Source organism: Phalacrocorax aristotelis, chromosome 10 (genome assembly GCF_949628215.1).
Source record: "Phalacrocorax aristotelis chromosome 10, bGulAri2.1, whole genome shotgun sequence".
NCBI lineage: Eukaryota > Metazoa > Chordata > Aves > Suliformes > Phalacrocoracidae > Phalacrocorax > Phalacrocorax aristotelis.
The window spans coordinates 141,902-163,931 of NC_134285.1; the positions used below are offsets into that span (position 1 = coordinate 141,902).

The following is a 22,030-nucleotide window of genomic DNA, read 5'->3' on the forward strand; positions in this document are numbered from 1 at the left end:
ATTTAAAATCCCCAGGTATGTAGGTACCCTTGCATTCCTTGGACAGCTTCTATTATTGTTTGTATTAGTCTAATGCTTGTGTTATATGTTAACGTGGTCACACCAGTATGTTGATCCCATTATGCACAGTAAGCAATTGGTCTCTAGCTAGTCAGAGTTCTGTAACCTGTTTAAGGAACTGATTAAAGGTGAATAGCTGCAATTACCACTCAGGGCACAAAGAAGGGCTGCATTCATGTTGGGGATGGGAAAAGAAATGAAGGCAATATCTAAACAGAAGGTAAGTGCAGCATCACAGGCCTTAAAAACAGGACTTGCACTGAATTGTGTTCAGAGCCATTTAAATGGCAGTCTTTTAATAATTTTAATGAAGATAAATGAAACAAAGCCCTTTATATAAACAGTTTATTTACTCTAAACAGCAACACAGACAGAACGCCATATAAACACAAAGGAAGTGATGCAGAATAAGGATGCTGGCTGACTTTGGATCTCAGAGGTTCTTAAGCAATAACAACCTAGTTTCTGAAAGATAGAAAAACAAATTCAGGGAGGGAAGGGGGTGGAGGGCATGATTTTTTTTTTTTTTTCATACAGCCAGCTAGAGGCTAAATATAGTTCTAACATTTTAAAGCATGCCTGCATCAGATAGCAAAGTAACTAGAGATACTAGTGAATTTATAGAAGTATAAAAGTTTATAATTTTACAGCAGTTGAAATACTGACATCAATATTAAAATAAAAGCAAGTTTTACATAACAATCAAAAATACAAAAGACTGAAGGAAGAGACCCTGTATGAAAAAACTGGGGGCAATTCAGCAAATTTAGAACTGTATACAAGTGGCGAATATGGAAAATGGCACACATACAACCCCCTCCCCTAAGTGGATATTAATTGTACATAGCAACATTAGATTTTGCAAAAGTTTTGTAAACAAGTTCTTGCCAGACCAATCCCTTCCTTTTTAAGATGCTGCATGACAGATGCTTATGATGGTGCAAACTTCTTGGCTTGTGCTCGAACCCTCTTTTCATATTCCACTCTGTTTTGGCTGAATAGAAGAGAGAGAAAGGGTAATTACAGCTTGAGAAATCAGAGGCCATAGAGTTATTGTTCTTCTCTTTAATATGAAGCTAAGTCATTGCTGAAGGCAAAACCGCTAGATAGGAATTCACCGAACACTACAATATATTAAAGGCTTTTCTTGACGATTACCCTGATAATTTCCTGTGGAGGGAAGTAAGGTACTGTTTCACTAGTTACTTCCCAAACTTCATCTGTTGTCAAATGATTGTACTATCTGACTTCATACCATACCAGTCTCTATAAACAGGTTCGTCCCTGCTCCCTCTCAAGGCCAGTTGTACCTTACATGCAAGCATTCTTGTTCATCTGAACATGTTTTCCACTCCCCATGTTAAGACCTGAGGTCATTCATACTAAATTCCAGTATCGTAACAGCACAAAGTGGTTGATGAGAGCAGTTCACTAACAGTTGGTGGACTTCATATGATTTTAAAGTATCATCATTACTGCTTTGGGGAGACAGGAGAAGTGCTCTTTAAGAAATGGGAAAATAATAATGGTATGGTAGTTTCAGCCTTTATCTCTGCAGACCCTGACTCACAATGTTAGCTTCATCCTCACCTTCAGCTGAGAAAAAACTAGCTCAATATTTTGATAAAAACACTATAGTTCACCAAGTCTAGCATCCTTGCTACAGACTGATCAAACAAGCAAGTACTACTTCAAGGAATTATGACCAGCCATTAAGCCTCAGACTTAACACGTAAAAGGGCAAGTTCGTAGTTTTCTATTCTTGGGCCAACAAGGGATGGTAGTAGCTTAGTAGAACATCCATTTACATTCAACACCATATGTTGTATTAGCTGTCAGAAGTGTCAGTCAAGAGCTAAACAAAAATTCGTTACCATTACTCTTGTGCCAAAGGTAGCTTACAGTGACTAGGTTTTGCAGACAGCTTTGCAGTAAACTTAACTTACTTTCAGCTATGAAGGCTTGCTGCGGTAAAAAAAAAAAAAAAAAGAGGCAGCAAATTATATCCTCAGAAGTTGACAGTTTGGGGGGGAAGAAGAAATGAAGCCAACTTTGGTCACATCCAATGAACAATCACCAAACAGACTGAAAATAGTTTCTTCTCATAAAAGAAATTTACAACCTACATTCTAAAATTTTTGTTTAAGTTATATTGCACTGTCACATAAGAACACAACCTAGCTCTTAAGTCTCACACCCTCAGAATCCACACAAGAGAATGCCTGCCATAGTAGACTCTGCATGCCTAGAGCAGATAAGAGGAAGTAGGTTAGCACATTAGGAGTGCTAGAGTTACAGAGCAACAGTACCAAAGCAATCCTGAGAAGGAGAACAAGTATTCTTGTTTTGATTACAAAAGTTTATTCTTTAAGTTTAACTTGACTAAAAGACATCTATTTAAACAACACTGAATCTTCCGAGTATTTATCAACTATATGAAATTACAGATGCATACAAAACCTGCTCTGTTGAGCTGCTTCCACGAGTTTACTCATTTAGTAAGAGACCCACTCTCAGACTGCAGAAATATAGTAACCCATCTGAAACACTATGCATGTCCAAAAGACATGAAGAGGATAAATGGGAGAGTACATATACTTGAAGTAACAAAAACCATGTAATAGTTTATTCTCAATAGATTTTTTCTAGAAGCACAATAAAGCAGAAACGACTAGCAAAGACTTTTTGTACATGCATGTGTGTGAGGCAATAAAAATAAAACATACAGCCTACTAATACATGTATAGAAGTATATTACTTGTGCCTCATACTCCCTCAGAGTGTCCTTTTCTTTTTTTTTACAAAATAAATAAAAAAAAGGGCGGGGGCAGGCCAGGGAAGGCCCACTTCATCACTACTGGCTCCGGAAGGTGCTGTCTACAACTGTGGCCACCTAACTGTCCTCCATGCACACTCAGTCCCATTACGTCTTCAGCAGATACTTAAAAAATAACATTGAGTGAAGCCTTTCATTAAACCCAAGATGCACTACCCATCCCTATGTTTCCTTTGCACTAGGATTCTTTAACAGACATTTTTGACATAGCTTGCACATGAAGTCTCATGAAATGCCATTTTTCAGACTTGGCACTCTCCTGGAGACTTTTCTTCTGTCCAGAACAGTAATTCCACATTTCCATCTTGGTCATTATTTCAGTAGCTGTCAGTGCCAAAAGCATTTGTTTAAAGTGTTTTACTTCCCTAAAGATTATAATTCAGCCATCCATTTTTTTAATGGTGGAAAAATTTTAAGGTTAAGCCTAAACAAAACAAAAGAAGGAGTATTTTAACTTACAAACTGTCACCTTTCCTAACTACTGCAAACTTCATTTTGCTAAAGCTACAAGCTTTCTGTACTTTTTAACCTATTCTTTTGGAAGATCTAATTTTCACAAAACACTGCATATTCCCTATGGCAAGCACAAAAGCTCTCCTTTATCCTTCAGGCACAAGTACTTACACGTACCCACTACTGGACATAAGTTACTCCTATACTGATGAATGGGACTTGTCACCTAGTTCAGTCTCCTCTATTACTGGTCTCATGAAATCATTACGCCTCATCCTACTACTCAGAACCCTTTCCCCTAAAGGCTATGTTGGGATAGAACCAGGACGAGAATCATGGTCTAACTGAAGGAGTCTTCACACTTCATTGCTGTTGCGATGCTACTAAAAGCTCCACTAGCCTATTAACCATGAAGTTACTGTCTTTTTTAAGTTTAGCACACGCTAGGCATCTCCACAGTATACTGCCACAAAGCTAAGAAAATTCCCCTGATCATTCCTAAAAACATTTGCATGTTACAGTGTAAGAAACAGACAGCTGTAAGCAATATGACAGCCTTCAAGCTACTGTGCAAAGATACTTACCAGTAAATTGTGTAAGCCTCTGCTTGAGCTGGGTCTTGAATATTTGGTTCATTTAGAAGTTCTTGTATTCCTAACAAGATCTGTGGAGGAAGGAATAGAAGTAAAATAGGCATGGATATTACTAAGAGACATTCAATTAAAAAACCCTTAGAAACCAACTGTAGAAACACACAGTCATTATCTTACATTCACATAAGATAAGCAAGCAAAGCAACTAAAAGGGCTAAGAATATGTCTAAGTGTAATTAATTACCTGTTTAATTGTGATTGCTGGCCTCCAGTCTTTATCCTCCTCTAAGATGGAGAGACACACTGTGCCTGAAGGATACACATTTGGGTGGAATAATGGTGGTTCAAATTTACCTGATAAAGAAAAGAGAGTTACTTGCATGCAGCGCTAAGACTAAGACCAGAGAGTTGGTTTAGATCAGTGGGGAAAAAAAGCCCAACACCCCACCCCACCAAAAAACAAAACAAAAAACCCAACACGAAACCCAAAACAACTGGCCAAAGACACCCCTGCCCCTCAAAAATCCCCACACAGGTTTCTGGAACTACCATTACTGGTTTTCTTCTTGGCTTAGCCTGCACCTAAAGCAGGAACTCCATTACATCTGTGATATCAATCCAGACAGTTTAACACTATCACTGTGTCCAGTGATCTTTTGGTTTAGAAATGGAAACTGACAAAATAGCTCGTAGCTGCTTTGTAATAGAGAGTTTTTTAAACCAATCCTGTCTTTAGAGTCTCACATACTACTATATAGAGGAAAGATACTGCCCTTCACTCTCCTTCTCTCCTCACTTTAAAACACTGAGAGTTCCATTCAAAGATGATTAAGTTTCTACCTTTTTTTCAGTTTCACTTTTCCTTTATGAATAATCAAGATGCACTGAGTAAGAGGAACCAAGTCTCAGTTGCAAAACTGACTGAATGAGTAGCTTTGTGCCATTCTCCTGCCACTCAATCTATATTCTGGCATTTCTGGAATCTTTACAGAACTTAAATGCAACAGCCACCATCTTGAGTAATGTAATGAACATCTGTTTAGCATTATATGAAATATCTACATGTTAGTACAGTTTTCTAATCCATCTGACATCACAAGCATATCTTGCTTCTGAGCTGTTCAATGAAGTTCAGTAGGAACTCAGAAGCTACGTTGGTAAGAAGTCTTACAGACACATATACATCTTATTTTAAGGCATGACAGTTCATTTAACACTTGCAGGATGTGCTAGTTGGCATTTCTTAAGATACTAATGTTAAATATTTTCTAGTTTCCTCTGGTGTCACATGTATGTAGGTGGTAACAAACAAAAGGAGTAGCCAAGACAACCAGTACAGCTGAAATACTAAAATGAAATGACGAACTGCTGTCAAGAGCCATCTGTAATCACTGTCATTGATTTGAGACAGTAGCCAATTCAAGAACCAAGAAACTAGGCAGGACAATAGATGTTTTCAGATTTTAAAGTAGTTAAGTTTGAGATGGTATAAGGAAAATTCTAAAACTTAACAAGGAAACTAAGTATCTGAAGATATCGTTGTACACAGTACTAGTAAAAGAACTGATCTATGATTTAGAGTGAGTTGTTGAAAAGATTTGACAGAATTTTTATTTGTTTTCCCAAGTGTTTTGCCTTTTGAGTTCTTGGCTTAGAAGACCAGCTTTACAGTAAGAACACACAAAGGGGTTTGGTCTAGCCATGCCTACCTATTAGTTTCCAAAGAGCATTGAGTAAGTAGTTAATACTTCAAGTGGTGCTTTTGCCAAACTTTGAGGAAACCCACAGGGCAGTCCCCCTCCCCTCCTAATTTTGTTATATTGAGCACTTAAGTCATTTCATCACAACTTTGTAAATGGAAAGTGGTAGTAGGAAAAAAAGCAACTTTCCTTTAAAAAAACTGTAAGAAAGTAATAACCATTCATAGAACCTCAAGTGATCAGGTTAACGTTGTTCTAATAAACCCATGAGTTTTAGTCATTTCACTTACATTTTGGGGGTGAAGAAGGGTAATCATCCTTGAAAAGCATCCGTAGTTTAAATAAGCCTCCTTCCCATGGTGTCTACAAAAAATTAAGGTAGAGTTTAGATTACAGAAAGAAAAAAAACCACTTGTGGAAAAAAGCTTATCAAGAACACAGCTTCTCAGGCAAAGCACGAGACATCCTTCTGCTACACAGTAGAAAATAGCTGTCCCACACTGTAGCATGCTGTCTAGACCAGGACAAGTTATCCTACCTATAAGTAGTTGAAGAAAACCCTGCTTCTCCACTTCATTACAGCTAATAAGTGGTGCCAATTCATCAGTAGTCAGGATCATCACTGACAATTCCACATACAACTAAAATTTTCACAGTACATAGATGAACAGAAAACTTCTAAAGTTTTACATGCTACACATGCAATGAGGAAGGAGCCATTATACACCCACTTAAAATAATTCTAAGAAGACAGGTTATAGATATACTCCTTAAGCACGTGGATGTAAATGGTTTCTATTTTGCCTCACAAGAATGTGCCTAAGAAAACCACAAATGAACAAAAAATTTGGACAGTACTGCAGTATCACTACAGTTAATACGAGGTTCACTAAACTAACCCTGCCTGCATGTGGTAGCAAGTAGTCTCACAGATTACACCTTTTTTGTAACAGAAATTCTAAGCGGCTTTTTAACCTCATCAGAAAGCGGGAAGAGCACTGACAAGAACAGTTCCCATGCTACAGAGCAGACCAAGTAACACAGCACTACTCAGAAGGGTGATATAAACAAGGAAAAAACGTCTAGCAAAGAACCAAAAGCTTGTCTCAAATATATACTTCCTTGTCATCTTACTTAGAAATAAGGAAAAAAGCCAATCTTCTGACAAACTGATTTCTGGTAAGAAGTGTAGAAATACAGAAAAGTTTATTATATATGTAAAATTCAGACCACTTCTCTGCAACTTGACCTTGATATGGAAATACTGCAAGGGAAGCAAGTGGAGTAAAGGTGGCCTTACATCTTATCAGCATAAATGATCAAATATTATCCTCAGGAACAGACAGGTATCCTTGAAGGCCACCTTAGGATGAAATACATAATTCTTTCCTACCTGAATTATGTGATTTTTAACAGAAGGAAAAACGAAAAAAGGAAAGAAAAACCCACCAACAGCCCCCCCAAGCACACCTGTTGGCAAAGTCTCAAGCTAGAATAGGAAAAAAACACGCTATAGAATACTAAGATTACCATATTTTAAAAAGCAAATTAGTTTGATTACATTTGCTATAGTGTATTTAAAGAACTTGTTCTGAACAGCTGTAGTTGGTTGTCAACAAATAGAAATATCTGTTCTCCATACTATCTTAGAGGGGACAAACTTGTCCATTTTCGAAGAGAGGAACCTTTTGATAGAATAAACTTTTCCTATTTTGTTTGCTTTCAGTCACAGACAAAGACAAATAGCTTTTAATAATTTCTTCAAGTAGAACACCAGAACAGTCAACAGAAGTTTTTCCTGTCTTTCTGATGGAGCAACATACCTTACAGATGAAAGATAGCAGATACTCAAAAGCCTTACTAAGAAAATAGTATGACAGCAGTATCATATAGATTGTACTGCATTACTGGACAGGTTGCAGATGTTCTTCAAGTCAAGTTCTAGGTAGCTAAGAAGTGATTTGCTGTCAAAAAAGTGACTGGAGATATCCAACCAAGGACTAACACCACTTCACTTCTGCTTTCTTGTCAGCCACACAATTTTGGTGGTTTCAACTACTCATCTGTCTTAAGGGAAGCAGCTGCAGTACAGTGGGCCTCCAAAAACAAAGGCAATAGAGAGCAACTGGTTGGTCTGGTAGAGATGACCAAGGCACGCTGTTTATTGTTAAAGAGAAGGCATTTTTACTCAAGTAAAAACCCTGATTTTTTAAAATAAATCTTTACCAGAAATTACATGAGCATAACTTATCTTTTCCTGATGTGATGCATTTTCTAGGAGGCAAGAAGGTGGCTTTAAGGGTCTTGTTCACTCCGTTTTGTGGTTTACAAAACTTTAAAGCAGTAGCACGAAGAATCTGTGTGGCATGAAGATTCTACCTAAGTATTTAAAAGCTGACATCTTGATTAGGTACATAACTGGCTATTAAAAGGGATAACCTTGTTTTGGGAGAACACAAGGGGGCCAGTTTTTCCTTACACTGTTAAATTATTTTTAAGAACTTTATCTTTAAGAACTTTAGCTGTGCAGACAAACACCGAAGTACTGAGCTAAGTTGTAACCATAACAGCAGTGCCACATTCAGCATTAAACTGAGCCAGTAGTATAGAATCTGCAGGTTTTGCCTATGCACTTTGTCTTCTCAGAATCTAAGAAACAAGACCTTAAGGGGACTAATCAAGTTGGCAAGAGGTAGCAGAACACACAAAGCAACAAAAGAAGTCCCACATCCAATGCAAAACACTAAAGACCCAAAAGGATGAAACCCACCATTAACAGTATTCTCAGAAAAAACTGCATCCAATGATTTCAAGAATAATCTCTCCATGCTAAGTAACGTCTTGAAAAATACAAGATTCTGCCCAGAATGAGATGTTATAATGGTAGTGTACAAAAAAAAAAAATCAATGAAGTTTCATGTATTAATGATTAATTCCACCTGAAAGTTTGTGTTTGTCCTATCCCCTAGAACCAAAACAAGCTGATAAAAATAAACAATTCTGGTCTCTACACACTTTTGCCTCTCCTTTGTTATTATAAGGAAAAGGACACAGAAGCACAAGTGAAATCAGAGAAAAATAAACTATGTTAGAGTTCTATTCTTCTGGCCCTAATACAAAAAGAGAAAATTCCATAAAACAGAAGGCAATGAGATTCCATGTTGATAACACAGAATTATTTTCCATTAAATCCAAAAAGTTAAAAACAGTGCTACTGCACTTCTCTAGAACTATAGGGTCTATTTCGTAGACAAAAAAGGGTACCGGCAGTTAATCAACAGAGGCAACATTTCGGTAGCATTAATTTTCAAGCTTTACAGCTTAAACCAGCGTTTAAGTAAGAACAGAAGTCACAATAAACCCTGGCATGAAGCAGGAGACAGCCTCAAGTTTGGTCAAGGCAGGATTCTTACATACTCCTCTGAAAACTTTTAAGGTGTTCAGTGCCAACAGTTGAATAGGCTCATTGTTTATTTTGTCCAATATCGTCTTAGCCCACTCCACCTGGTTTCTAAAGTAGCAGCAGTGTCCAAGCTGTAAAACTATGTGTAAGTTATACTCTCAGTTGTCAGTGTAGTGCATGAGAAGGCTTATGTTACTTTCCATCGTAAGTGAAACGTTAGGACAACACGAAGTCTTACCCCTTTCTTTCCTGGAATAGCACACTCCCAATTCATTAGATTCATTGTGCCATCTGGATTTTTTGTAGGTACTGCTACAAATCCCTGAATTGAAGCAAAAAGCCAAAGGGTGAGCATTTCAGAAGATGTATTTAGAATACTTCATGACATATTTTATCTTTACAGAGAGTTATTTCTTTTTGTACTACATAGTTTTAAGCAGCTTTTTTCTTAAGAAAAAGTTTTTTAAAAAACCACCTCAGGGTAAAGACAAGCAAACAACCAGAACACCAAAATAACTGCAGAGTTAGAAGTTTGACAGTTCTCATACTTACAAATGGATGATCTTTTCTCCAGGCTTTTCTCTCCTGTGCAAGTCTGCTAAGAGCTATGCCAGACATATTCAGAGTCCCTCTAAAACAAAAATAATTGCTTTTAGTATAAACGTTTACTTATAGTGTAAACACACATTCTATTACCTGTTTATAAGCCCTGCTCACTCAGGAAATATTTTGGCCTCCAGTTAAAATCAGGAATAACAGTTTCCCCATGTCAACAACCTCTTAGTACTGGACTTGACTTACAAAATACTATCCCCACCTTGTGTTTTATATTTGAACTACATCTTAGAAACTACTGTAACAGTACCTTGACAACCAAAACACTATTAGAAATGGGAAAAGTGCTCAGACCTCCTACTTGTGCGACTGACAAACACCTGTTTGTCTCCTTACTACGCCACAAAAGGTATGGCTTTCTTCTGTCAGCGTACACCCGTACCGCTCCTGTTTCTGGCAAACAGGGGAATAAGAAATGTTATTTTTAGACTGTAAATTCCTGTTGATAGCCAGTATGCTACATAAAAGCAACACAGGCACAGAACTTAATGGAATCACCTCAGTTTTGCAGTGATGCCATTACACAATTTCTAGACAGCAGCATGAGCAGACAGCAATACAGAACTGAGCTAAGGAAGAGCCAGTGGCCCACTCATTCCACAGTGCAGGTTTTCAATTCCAGTATAAACTGAATGATCTTTCTGCACCTTCACTGCCTTAGCAACAGCCAAGCATGGTGACTGAAACTGCAGAAGAAACATGTAAAGCACAGGTCACTACTGCATATGATGCAAGAACAGTTCTAGACATAATGGTTGCAACAGAGTGGTACTTTCAAACTCAGGGGACGATTCTCCATTCACCCAGAACAGTAGTCAAAGCTAGAGTTTATTTTTCATTCTCAAACTGTATTTTAACTCAGGGTTTCATTAGCCACGTGGTCAAAAGAAACTCCAGTGAAGGTTTTTAATCCTCCTCCCTACTGCACGTCTACACATTTTAAGTAAGAGCTGATACTTGGCAGTTGGAGAAGTCAGGCCAATTTGTTCTCAACTCCACACGCAACTAACAAGCCTTTATGACAGCCAGGAGAGTAGAGTTCTTCCACTAAATAAGCCCACAGAATTAAAAAAAGGAGTGTTACCACTCTATTAAAACAAACAATTAAACACTGGTAAAGAATTATGCAAAATTCACATTCTATTAATAGGCAGATTACTTGTAAGAGTATTGCAGTCTACTACTATAACCATATGAATTGGAGCTCACAAAGTTCATAGAATCATTAAGGTTGGAAAAGACCTCCAAAATCATCACGTCCAACCATTAACCCAACACCCCCAGGCCTCCTAAACCATGTGCTGAAGTGCCATGTCTACATGTTTTTTGAATACCCAAAGGGACGGTGACTCCACCACCTCTCTGGGCAGCCTGTTCCAATGCTTGACCACTCTCAGTGAAGAAATTTTTCTTAATATCCAATCTAAACCTCCCCTGATGCACCTCAAGGCCGTTTCCTCTTGTCCTATCACTAGTGGCTTCGGAGAAGAGACCGACACCCACTAAGGTCTCCCATCAGCCTCCTCTTTTCCAGGCTAAACAACCCCAGTTCCTTCAGCCACTCCTCGTAAGACCTGGTCTCCAAGATCCTTGTTTTAAAAATCTAACACATTAATCACAGAATCAGAATCACAGAATTGTGGGGGTTGGAAGGGCCCTCTGGAGTTCATGTTGTCCCACCCCCTGCTTGAGCAGGGACACCCAGAGCAGGGGCACAGGACTGCGTCCAGGTGGGGTGTGAATGTCTCCATGGAAGGGACTCCACAGCCCCTCTGGGCAGCCTGTGCCACTGCTCTGGCACCCGCACAGCAAAGGGGTTTGTCCTCATGTTCAGGTGGAACTTCCCATGTTCCAGCTTGTGCCCGTTGCCCCTTGTCCTGTCATTGGGCACCACTGAAATGAGTCTGGCCCCATCCACCTGACACCCACCCTTCAGATATTTATAAGCATTGATGAGATCCCCCCTGAGTCTTCTCTTCTCCAGGCTGAACAGACCCAGGCCTCTCAGCCTGGGCTCACAAGGGAGAAGCTCCAGCCCCCTGATCATCTTGGCAGCTCTGCGCTGGGCTTGCTAAAGCAGTTCCCTGTCTTGAACTGGGGGGCCCAGAACTGGACACAGCATTGCAGATGTGGCCTCACTGGGGCAGAGCAGCGGGGGAGGATAACCTCCCTCGCCCTGCTGGCCACACTTCTTTTTGTGCACCCCAGGACACCGTTGGCTCCCTTGGCCACAAGGGCACGGTGCTGGCTCATGCTATGCCCTTCACCATGATGTTCATGCTGATAAGATTTACCAGGCACTGGCCTATTCCATGTAAGGTACGTAGATATGCTCATCTCATGTTCACAAGCTATAACCTTTAAAGATTAGAAGACAGCACACTTCCAATTTAAGTATTTACACAGCATCAAAAGTGTCTTAGCAGTTCACATATATTAACTGCATGTGTTTAGAAGCTCCAGATTAAGAGTTTTATGCAGTTCCTAGGACAGGTGGTATTTCAAATCCCTCAGTCTAACTGTTTTTCAAAGTTAGTTTTACATGGATGACCATAATCCATAATTTCAACTTTAAACTAGCAATTAAACTGATGTCAGATAAAGCTTTTTAAAAGGGACCATTAACGCTCAGTAAACATGCACACAAAAAATCCCTGTATTCAGTCCAATATTCCTCTAGTATTCCCACACATGTCTGTATCTTGGTTATGACAGAAGATTTGCAGGACTGAGTCAACACAAACTGTACACATCACTTCAGATTTTAGTCTGTTCACAGGCAGAGGATGTGGAGCCACTGAAAAGACACCGTCAGAACAAAAAAACTCTCCCTTAACCAAATTATACAGGGAGTAATTTTAAATATTTTGTGAGCCCATACCCTTGCAATGGATGTAAATGAACTACTGAATATATGGCAGAACTTCAGTTGTACTGTTAGTACCTGGTGGTCCACTGTAATAATACTAATGTTCCCACAATAATTTGAGAAAAATATTTGTGCTCATTAACCATTCAAATATTCTTAGATCGTTTAGCAACTTGGCTACCTTTTCTGCCAAGAAAAATATTACAGGATGCTTTCAAACACATGAAATATATTCTTTGTGGCTAAAAGCCAATTAATTACATGCACCTCAAGGGAAATACCAGCTTCTCAGAGGGCATATAAACAATGTATGTCCTACAGAACATCACCAATCAAGTAACTTTTCAACAGGAAAAAAAAAACCAAACAAGTTTTCAGGCTCTGTATCCTGCTTGCTTTTGCAACTGGTTATGCACTATACCGTGCCTTAGTAAATTAAAGATTTTCTTATGTACTATAAATACCTCTTCAAATCTTGAGGCATATGACTTAGTTAAGCACTGATAGACTACATTCAAAATTTAACTGTATATGAGAGACCACAGGCTTCATATATATGGACTCCACAGGCTTCAGTTACCCTGACAAGGGCAGACGAGCATCTAAACCTCACCACAAACTACTACCAAGTAGAGATTAGAGACAAAGAAGATTGAAAGCCCACAGAAAAAATTAAGATCTCATTAGATAAGCATCCCCTCAAAAGCAAATCAATCTATTAACAAATTACCAATATATACTGTCTAGCAGCTCTTCAGTAAAAAAATTGAACTTTAGTTCTGGAGCTTGAGATAGGACAAACAGAGACTGATCATCTCAATATACACTTTGGTCTCAGAAGTTATGCAGTAACAAGTAGGAGTGAGACACTAAGTGCATATTAAACCTGAAGATACAATATTCTTACTGGTACTTTTATCTTCTTCAATAATTTATATGCATTGTTTGTTTGGGTTTTTTCCCCTCTCTCTGCTTTGGAATAGTAGTTTGCCCAAATATCTGTACGTTATGTTTAGGTCTTGTACGCTTTTGAAATACTTCACAAACACAAGACACCTCTACTAATCTGAAATAGTTACAACTAAAAGAAACACCAAAATATAACAAACCAACACACACCAAAAAAGCCCCAACCACCACACAGCCCCCACCAAAACCACACAAAAAGCCCCAAAAACCCCAGTTCTTAGGGCTTTTATTTTTTTAAATATCACATCTGTTTTCTTCACCTGAGAAATTTACTGCTAACAAACAGAATTGAAGTCCCAACATATTTATGCGCTACATCACTGAAAAGAACACATACTTTTGTACCTGAGGAAATATGTGAACCCTACTTGCAGGGGCCACATAAGCCTAATAGACCAGTTTTCACATTTTGTTTGGTTTTAATCCCCCCAAACACACCATGGCATTAAGAGGTAGCACTGCCCCGTTTACTGCTATCAACTCTCTATTAGCAGAAACTTCCAAATTTACTCAGTAGCTTGCCTCTGCTGCTGTTACTACTACCTATTTTCAAAAAAAAAAAAAAAAAAAGCAGAACAAAACCAACACACTAATCGTAGGCACAAACTTTGTGTTCCATTACAGATCATCTTACCCATCCATACCGTCTGATGGGAAAGAGGAGGGAACCTACTTCCAAACACAAAAAGCAAGTCTTGCAAAGAAGTGCTCCCATGCCACAGGAACAGCAATCACACCCACAGTTCTGACCCATGACAAATCTCTGATTATATAACCCACATGGTCTTTAAGTGTCAAGAACTTTCAACAGTTCTTGCTAATTCCAAACAACAAAACCAAAAAATTGTTAAGATTGCTAGCCTCGCGTTTTTACTTTGCAGGTTAAATAATGACATAGGAAGAAATTATCAGTTGGAGTAGTTTGCCCCAAAACTATACAAACTTTACTTTTCAGAAGGGTGGAGAAAGCCGAGGGCTGAGGTTTAACCAAAGCATGTTAACTCTGGACTGGAAGTCTGTCTCCTCCTGCCTGCGGCATTAAAACGGTAGGAGAGGCGGTACCAGCCGAACGGCTCCGACTCGCAAGAAGCACAACAAAAGGAGCCGCGAGGAGCCCTAAAAGAAATAGGTCTCGGTGCCGACCGTCCAAGTAACTCCGCTCGGAGCAGCCGCGGCAGGGCCGAGCACCGCCTACCCCCGCCAAGGCCGCCGCTCCCGCGGGCCCCGCGAAGGGGCAGGGGCCAGCGTCCGGGGCCTGCTCAGGGCACCCCGGCGCCCACCGCGGGCTCCCAGGCAAGTAACGTCGGGGCGGGGACCGCTCCGCGCAGGCTCGATGGTACCCAGCCCTTCTCGGCAGCCTCGACCCGCGGCGACCGAGACCTCCGGGGGCGGGCCGCGGAGCCCGCCTCGGGCGGGCAGCGATGCGCTGGCGGGCCCAGCCGCGCGGCCGCGTCAGGAGCCACCAGGCCCGTACACCCCGCGTCTGTCCGTCCCCTTACGCCACGGGCGGCGAGCGCTAGCCCGGACTCCCCTCTCCCACGGCTCGGGGCCGCCCGGGTGCCGCGCCAGGCCTCACCGCACCAGGCCCCGCCGCCCCAGGCCCCTCACCCAGCCAGGCCTCACCGTGATCGGCCGCAGCACCCGCGCGTGTCCCGGATTGAAGCGGCAGCAAATGACCCGGATGTTCCCGGCTCAGCTCCCCCCCTTTGTTTCTGGCCCGGAGTTTCCCTCCCTCTCCCCTCCGTGCGGAGCGCGGCAGCGCCGTGTGTCCCTCAGCCCAACCCGTCCGTGCCGCTGCGCCGGCGCGGTCTGACCCTGAGCGCGATCCGTCCGCCACACTTTACGCATCCTCGCGACACAGGACCCAGAGGCGACCAGAACAATGCCTGAGCACGGAGCGCAGGAAGGAAGCCCAGCAGGGTTCTCCCAGTCCCAATCACTTCCCCGTGACCCTCGGCTCCCACAAGACCCGTCGGGAAACTGAGTGAATTTTTACCTCGGGCGCTGGGAAAGTCACCTGCGCCCTGGAAAGGCCTGGTCCCTCGGAGGGCTCTAGCGCGGGTCTGGCAGGCCGCGCCTGCCCCGGGACGCGTTCGAGCCTGGCCCAACCCCGCCCACTGTGACCAGCCGGGCCTCTGATTGGAGAATGGGGCTCTGCCCCTGGCGGGGCTTTCGCAGGTGATGGGCAGACGTGAGAGCCAGTCAGAAGGAGAGAGGGGCGCGGCGGGGCGGGACTCCTGCCGCGGGACGGGTCAGCTCGGCACGGGTCCCGGCTGCTTCGGGGTGGTCGGACGCTGAGGGTGGCCGTGTCGGGAGGACTGGCCCTCTCGACCGTTGGTGGGGGGCTGCAAAGCAGAGACCGACCGCGCCTTCCTCCGGTGCAGCCTTCAGTTGTGTTCGGCCCAAATTTACTTTTGTTTTACCTGATTTTTAAGAGGCAGCGTGCTTTACACTGTAGTTTTTGCTTCCCATTCGGGTTTTTTTGTTTGGTTTTGGTTTTTTTTAATTTTAGTTTTGTTTTTGTTTTCTAAGCATGCCATTTTAGTAGCATGTAGGGAATGAATCACATTCTGTTCTTGTCTTTGACTTATTTTTCTAATTTTAATGACATTTCAGTCCTGAAACCTCCACTTAGCCATGCCTTGCACTGGTCTGTGTTTATGTTTCTTGAACTGTGTTCTATGTAGTATTACAGTTTCTCGGGAACTCTAGAGTTAGCTATTTCAATAAATAATCACTTAGATTTGAATCGGCCCTGATCAAAATATGTGCTGAAGTTGGAAACCTCGTTGCCCAACTTCCCACCTCATGAGAAGGCACCTGCAAGAGTGATTCACTCTGGGCACATTAAAACACACTGGAGGAATTCCGTTCCTTCATAACCCCAGGCATCTGCAATTAAATTACAACTGGTACCTAAAGCTGGCAGAATGAATTTAGGCATTGCTGGACATTTTTGTTTATGCTTTGCTCTATTTGGCTTTTAAAATTCCCACTGAAAATTTTGTTAATATTTTTTGCTTTTTGTATTCCTTCAAACATAATGTACAAAATATGGAGCTTTAAATTGTCTTTGAGAAAATGAAAGGCTGTTGCACAGGGTAAGACAATAATCTATGATTCATGTCCGTAATGGAGGGGGCGAGTTGTCATCACTGAACTGCAGTAGGAAAACTGGAGGTGAGGTATTAAAAAGAAAACCCATCTACTGGCAAAGATACTACACTAGGTTGCCTAATGCACAGAGGATGGGTATGGCACCTTCATCACTTGGGGCTTTAAAGGTAAGTTAGATGTGGTTTAATTGTAGCCGCTCCTGCTTTTATCCAAGGGGAGTGGTCAGTTATAGCTCTTTTCAGGCTCCCCACCCCCACCCCAACAATTCATATTCTCATTTAAATTTATTTTGGTTTTGACTCCTACAGAAAGAATGGAGAGGGTGAGCAGTCTTTCTGGATCTTACCTCTCTAGGTTGGCCTCAAGAAAATCACTGAGCTGTCAAAGCAAGGGGAATTGCCTGACATTGCAAAATCTTTGTTTTAAATCTCAAAAGTGTGTTACCTAGCTAAACCTAAGATGTCTCATGGCCAGCAGAGATAGAAAAGGATGAACTGCTTCCAAAGCTTCCACAGACATATTTGCAAGAGCTATACATCATCAAAGAAGCCTCTTATTCCAGGATGGGTCAGAATTTCGTCTTGGCATTGCACGTGTACCAGGTGTAGAGAGAGAGCTGAAATTGACTTTTTAGTCTTTGGATTCACCTCCACCAGTAAAGGCTGGCCTTACGCTCAAATTCCTCCCCTGCTGGTGGGCAGTTTCAACATCTTCCTATTGCAGTGAGAAATACAGAAAGTGATATATCACAGAAATGTTTTAGAATGCAAAATTGCACCTTCATGTAAACAAACCAAATCCTTGGACCACTTGCCCTATTCTCATGAAGTCATCATTTATCTTCTCTCCATAAATGAGTTATTTAACAGCAGTTATGTTCTCTTGGAATGAACAGCTCCTGTCCACATCTGTGCTTTAGCCAATTATGTACCTCAAGGATGTAAACTAGGATACCTGCCTTCCTGTGGGCACCTGGCTTCTGCCCAGCTTTCTCTTTTCCTAATGCATGGATACCTATGGCAGCATCTGCCTTAATTTCTTTATTCCTTTTAACTAGTAAGCACTGGAGAAGAGATGGAGGAGTTAGCAGCTGTGTGTAGAGAAAGCATCCCGACAGTCCCAAATGACTTGGGGAAAGGGGAGTATCAAAGATCTTAATGAAGGTACCACTTGCATGTTACTTGGTGAAAATATATTTGGAATGTCTGGTGGTGTCTTTTGCACTAATAGAGACTTTCAGCAGGGCTGTTAAGAGTGCAATAGTGGCAATGCCAAATCAGACTAAAGGTGACTCAAGCTAAGAAATCGTTCAGCAGTAGCAAATGCTCACAGTAGAACCAGGACAAACATACTCTCTTGTATACCCTTTCCAGTGATTCCAGTGACATTACCAAAAGCAGTGGGTTTTAGGGGAAATAGTTAACACACTGCTCACAGGATTTATCTGATGAAATTGTGCAGATTGCAGTCTCAGAGAACGTCACATAAATATGGACTGTGTGTTTATGACTGCTGGGCAAGACTTCAGCACACTGAGAGATGAATTTACGGGGTCATTTTAATCTTTCTGAAGTGAAACTTCCCACTGAAAGTAAAGATAGCACCAAATAAGCTCTAAATGTCATGAAAGATCCAAACAGGATGTTAATGACTTACTCATGTCACCTTTATTAACTGGTTTCTGGTTCAGGGTGCACTGCTGTCCCTTTTATGCTTTCACTTTTGCTAACTAGTGAAGACACTTGAAGCTACAGATATGTATAGTGGAAATTTGGATTGAATGTAGAGCTGGTTGTTGACTGTAAAGTGCAAAGTCAGTCCAATAAAAATATACATGCACACCTTGATTAGTTATTTTCTACTAGAGCAATGTTTGTACTTAGGACTTATTTTAGTAAAATTCAAATGCAATTAAAATGCAGCTAATCAATTTAGTGAAAGGACACCACTTTACTGAAGTTGCTGGATATATAAGGAAAGATTAGAATGTGTTTTGCATTTAAAACAGATTCAACTGATAAGATGAAGTTTACCTCATACGTAACTGTACAGCCTCTAAGATTTCATAGCAGGTCTTAGCTTCTCATACTTAATTCTTACTAGCAGTTTCTTCTCAATACTAATACTGAATTATGAACTTTTCTATACCTGTAGAGGGCACAGCTGTCAAACCACCTGAGTAATTTCAGCAACCTGTACTTTGTATTTAATAATTTACTTCAGCCATTTCTATCTTTCAGACTTTTGCAGCAAAGATGTACTAAGTGGCTTCTTATTTACATTTCTTATAGGGCAGCCTTATTATAAAGCGTCAATTTCAGTTAGACTAATTTTTCAGACAAAAGAAGCATTTACATTACAAAGCAAAGTACTGGCTTCTAAAATAAATCTGTGATGTTAAACAGGGTGATTTGTAAGTTGCATGAAAGAAAATGTATGCAAGTCATGTGATTACTTAAATGTATGTATTTTAAGTGACTACTTAAAACTCGGTGCATAGTTTTTTTTGTGTGATTATATATCCGTACCAGAGGGGACTATTTCCTACTATAATGATCAGCAATAGTCATAGTAAACGCAAAGAAAATACCTTCATTTCCCAGCAGATGTGTATCTGAATAAACATTGCTTTTCTTGTCATAAAGTGTTTGGGGCAGCAGAAAAGGATGTCTCCTTTACAAAGGAAAAAGGTATTACTGCTTTGAATCACTGCACAAAAAATGCAACTACATGTTTCAACTGAAGTGCTAATCTAGGAATATCAGTGATATTACACTGTTAATGTCAACATTAACGGATTTAGAAAAGAAAGATTTAAGACATCAGACTTTAAAAGGGAAAAAACAGGTTTATTTCATGCAGTTTACAATACACTAGTGTTATGAAAAGGAGGTTAAAAAAATACCCACACATTTTAATTGTCTGTCTGTTTTAAAAATGATGGTTAACTGTAACCATCTTCAAATTATTTGGGAAGCCCTAGCAGATTTTTATCCAGGGAAATTCACTGGATTCAGTTCCTTGTCTATGTCTGTGCTAAGAGTTTTAGCTAACGCAAAAGCATTAAAACCAGATCAAAACTCAAACTTTGCTGCAGTAAGAACACCTCAGAGATAATGAATTGGCACAAAATAAAGTGTTATTGCTAATCCACTATCCAGGAAATAACATGTTGCAGGTATGGCCACTTGGATATTAACACAAACAGTCGATGCACAACTAATTTTGAGATCGGTGGTTTGGGGGGAAAGGAAAAAAAAGAACATCTGTTGAATTGGGTAGGTGGGCCAAGAGAGTCCATAGGAAACAGATTTTTCATAGCTGGGCTCAGATGAGGCTTAGGACAGAAGCAGGTGGAAACAGTTGGCATTGACATTCCTTCAGTTTGGTGATCTTTTTTCAGTTGCAGGTAGACAGGTTGGCAACATTTCTCTTAGGGCGTGCAGCTCAACCTACACTAGGGACCCAAGCACAAGCCTCAAGTGAGCCAAGCTAAGTTTGAGTACAGTTGTGCATAAGGTAAGTTTTTGGAAAATCTTCAAAAGAAGCAAGCATCACATATATAAATATATTAACTTTTACATGTCAGATAACCAGGCCTGGAAATCTCAACAGGTGTTAAGTCAGGTCAAAATTTACGCTCTGCTTTCTAAGGCAACTCTTCCCCTTCCACCCACCCCCAAAGTAGCAAAATAACTTTCTAAAACGTTTCTCATTGTAGGAGTTATTAACACACAACATCCTAAAGAGAACCCTGTGATGGGCCCAGAAAGCTATGTTTGCAGCACTATCTATGCCTTGGTAGACCTTGCTGAAGTAAAGGACACCTAAGTTGCAATGAAATATTCTGCAACAATTTCCCAGGGCAGAATCTTCCTCAAAGTCTCTCTATTGCCAGTGCTGTTCATAAAGGTTGTCAGATTTCAGCACAGGCAATAATAAAGTGGTGGACAAGTGTACTGCCTCCTTTAGTGTATTCCTCACCAAGCTGGATACTGAAATTCCAAGCTATATATGAATACTTATATCTGCAATTGGTTCAGCCACTTGCAAAAATTATTTTAGAGTCTGTGAGTTGAAAGAAAAACAGACTAGCTGCTTTTTTAAACATTATGTGTCTCCGGAACTTCAAATGAGCCCTGGAAAGGATTTAGCCCTTAGCATTTCTGCACTGAAAATGGAAAGAGTTCCTTCTGTCTGACACTCATTTAGGAAAACTGAACAATAAGATCTATTTAGCCCTTTAAAGCCTCAGTTCAGTAAGAAGCCTTTCAAGACAGCTCCTGATTGTTGTGAGCCAAAAGAAAGAAAAGTTGTATGACACTGAGTTCAGAGAGCCTCACACTTTTTTTTTTTAAACTGAATATTTATACTATTTTAAGAATCAATAATTCTACACACAAACCCAGGTAAGATCCCGAGATTGTCCTTAAAAAGCTGGAGATAACTTCCATCTAGACTATAATGAAGTAACAGGCAGCGTCCTCAGACTGTATGTATTTAAAAATCATTATGTTAGAAAAGACACTTCTCCAAAGACCGCTGGAAGTTTTAATCCTACTGCCCTGAGCTAACAGGTACTGTTAAAGGCATAACAAAATCTCATCTTTTTTCAAGGGCCCCACCTTTCAGGGCTGATTGAAGAAGTTAATTTGAAGAACTTGAAAGATGCTTTTGATATGGTGAGAGAGAGAGAGAATAAAACAGGAGAATGACACTTTCTGATTTTATCACCTTTCAAGTGAGCAAAATCTCAGGCTTCATCTCCAGACTCTCTTTCACTTGACTTTGATCTCCATGAAAAGCCCAGTACTTCACTTTTCTCTCAGTGCTTCTCAAGGAATGTATTCCAGCATACCATAATGATTGAACAACACACCTTACAATCCAGTTTCTAGGTCATTTCATTCAATCAGATACTATTACATTTTTGCATTCCAAGTTCATTTTTGTCCTAATAAAAATAGCGTGTGTTAATTTGCTGGTGATAGGTCAAGAGACTGACAACCCTCAAACACCTCAACAGACATTCAGAGAATACAGTGTTCTGTTCTGAAAAGCAGTTTTCTGAAAACACCATCACACTACTCAACAGACCTGTTCCCTAAGCATGCCTGCAATCAGGTTTTCTTTTGTTTAATCTGCTAGAAGTTTTCATTTTTCTCCTGAAAAAAAACCCTCTCTCAGAGCAAGAGGAGACTGATTCAATTTTGGTATCTTCAGGAAATAGTCCTGGTTCTAACACTGCTAGAACTGGAGCTACACAGTTATTGTCTAAAGAAAATCTGAAGACAAAAAACCTAGGTGGATACACTGAGCTCAATTTCTTAAGAAATATATTTTACTAATGCTACAATGAAGGTTGAAAGGAACTTTTATCATTACAAGAAGCCTAGCTGAGTTTGAAAAACAGCA

At 40.5% G+C, this 22,030-nt stretch overlaps 1 protein-coding gene across 5 annotated transcripts; it reads right to left on the bottom strand.

Moving 5' to 3' along the window:
* Positions 1–388: 388 nt before the first annotated feature.
* UBE2I (ubiquitin conjugating enzyme E2 I) lies at positions 389–15,623 on the bottom strand. Of its 5 annotated transcripts, none has more exons than XM_075104513.1 (7): positions 15,495–15,623; positions 9,598–9,676; positions 9,284–9,367; positions 5,933–6,005; positions 4,187–4,296; positions 3,934–4,013; positions 389–1,054 (listed from the first exon to the last, which is right to left on the bottom strand). In XM_075104513.1, exons 2-7 carry the CDS (start codon positions 9,661–9,663, stop codon positions 991–993), a joined length of 477 nt encoding a protein of 158 aa, XP_074960614.1. In that variant the 5' UTR covers positions 9,664–9,676; positions 15,495–15,623; the 3' UTR covers positions 389–990. The 5 variants fall into 5 exon arrangements, with proteins under 5 accessions (XP_074960614.1, XP_074960618.1, XP_074960613.1 ...); XM_075104517.1 differs by lacking the exon at positions 15,495–15,623 and adding an exon at positions 15,313–15,358; XM_075104512.1 differs by lacking the exon at positions 15,495–15,623 and adding an exon at positions 15,122–15,355.
* Positions 15,624–22,030: the final 6,407 nt, after the last annotated feature.

Coding starts and splice junctions, on each gene's coding strand:
- UBE2I (XM_075104513.1), bottom strand. CDS start 9,663: ATGTCTGGCATAGCTCTTAGCAGACTTGCACAGGAGAGAAAAGCCTGG. Junction 4,014..4,186: donor CAGCAATCACAATTAAACAG/GTAATTAATTAC, acceptor CTTCCTCCACAG/ATCTTGTTAGGAATACAAGA. Junction 1,055..3,933: donor GAGGCTTACACAATTTACTG/GTAAGTATCTTT, acceptor TCTTCTATTCAG/CCAAAACAGAGTGGAATATG.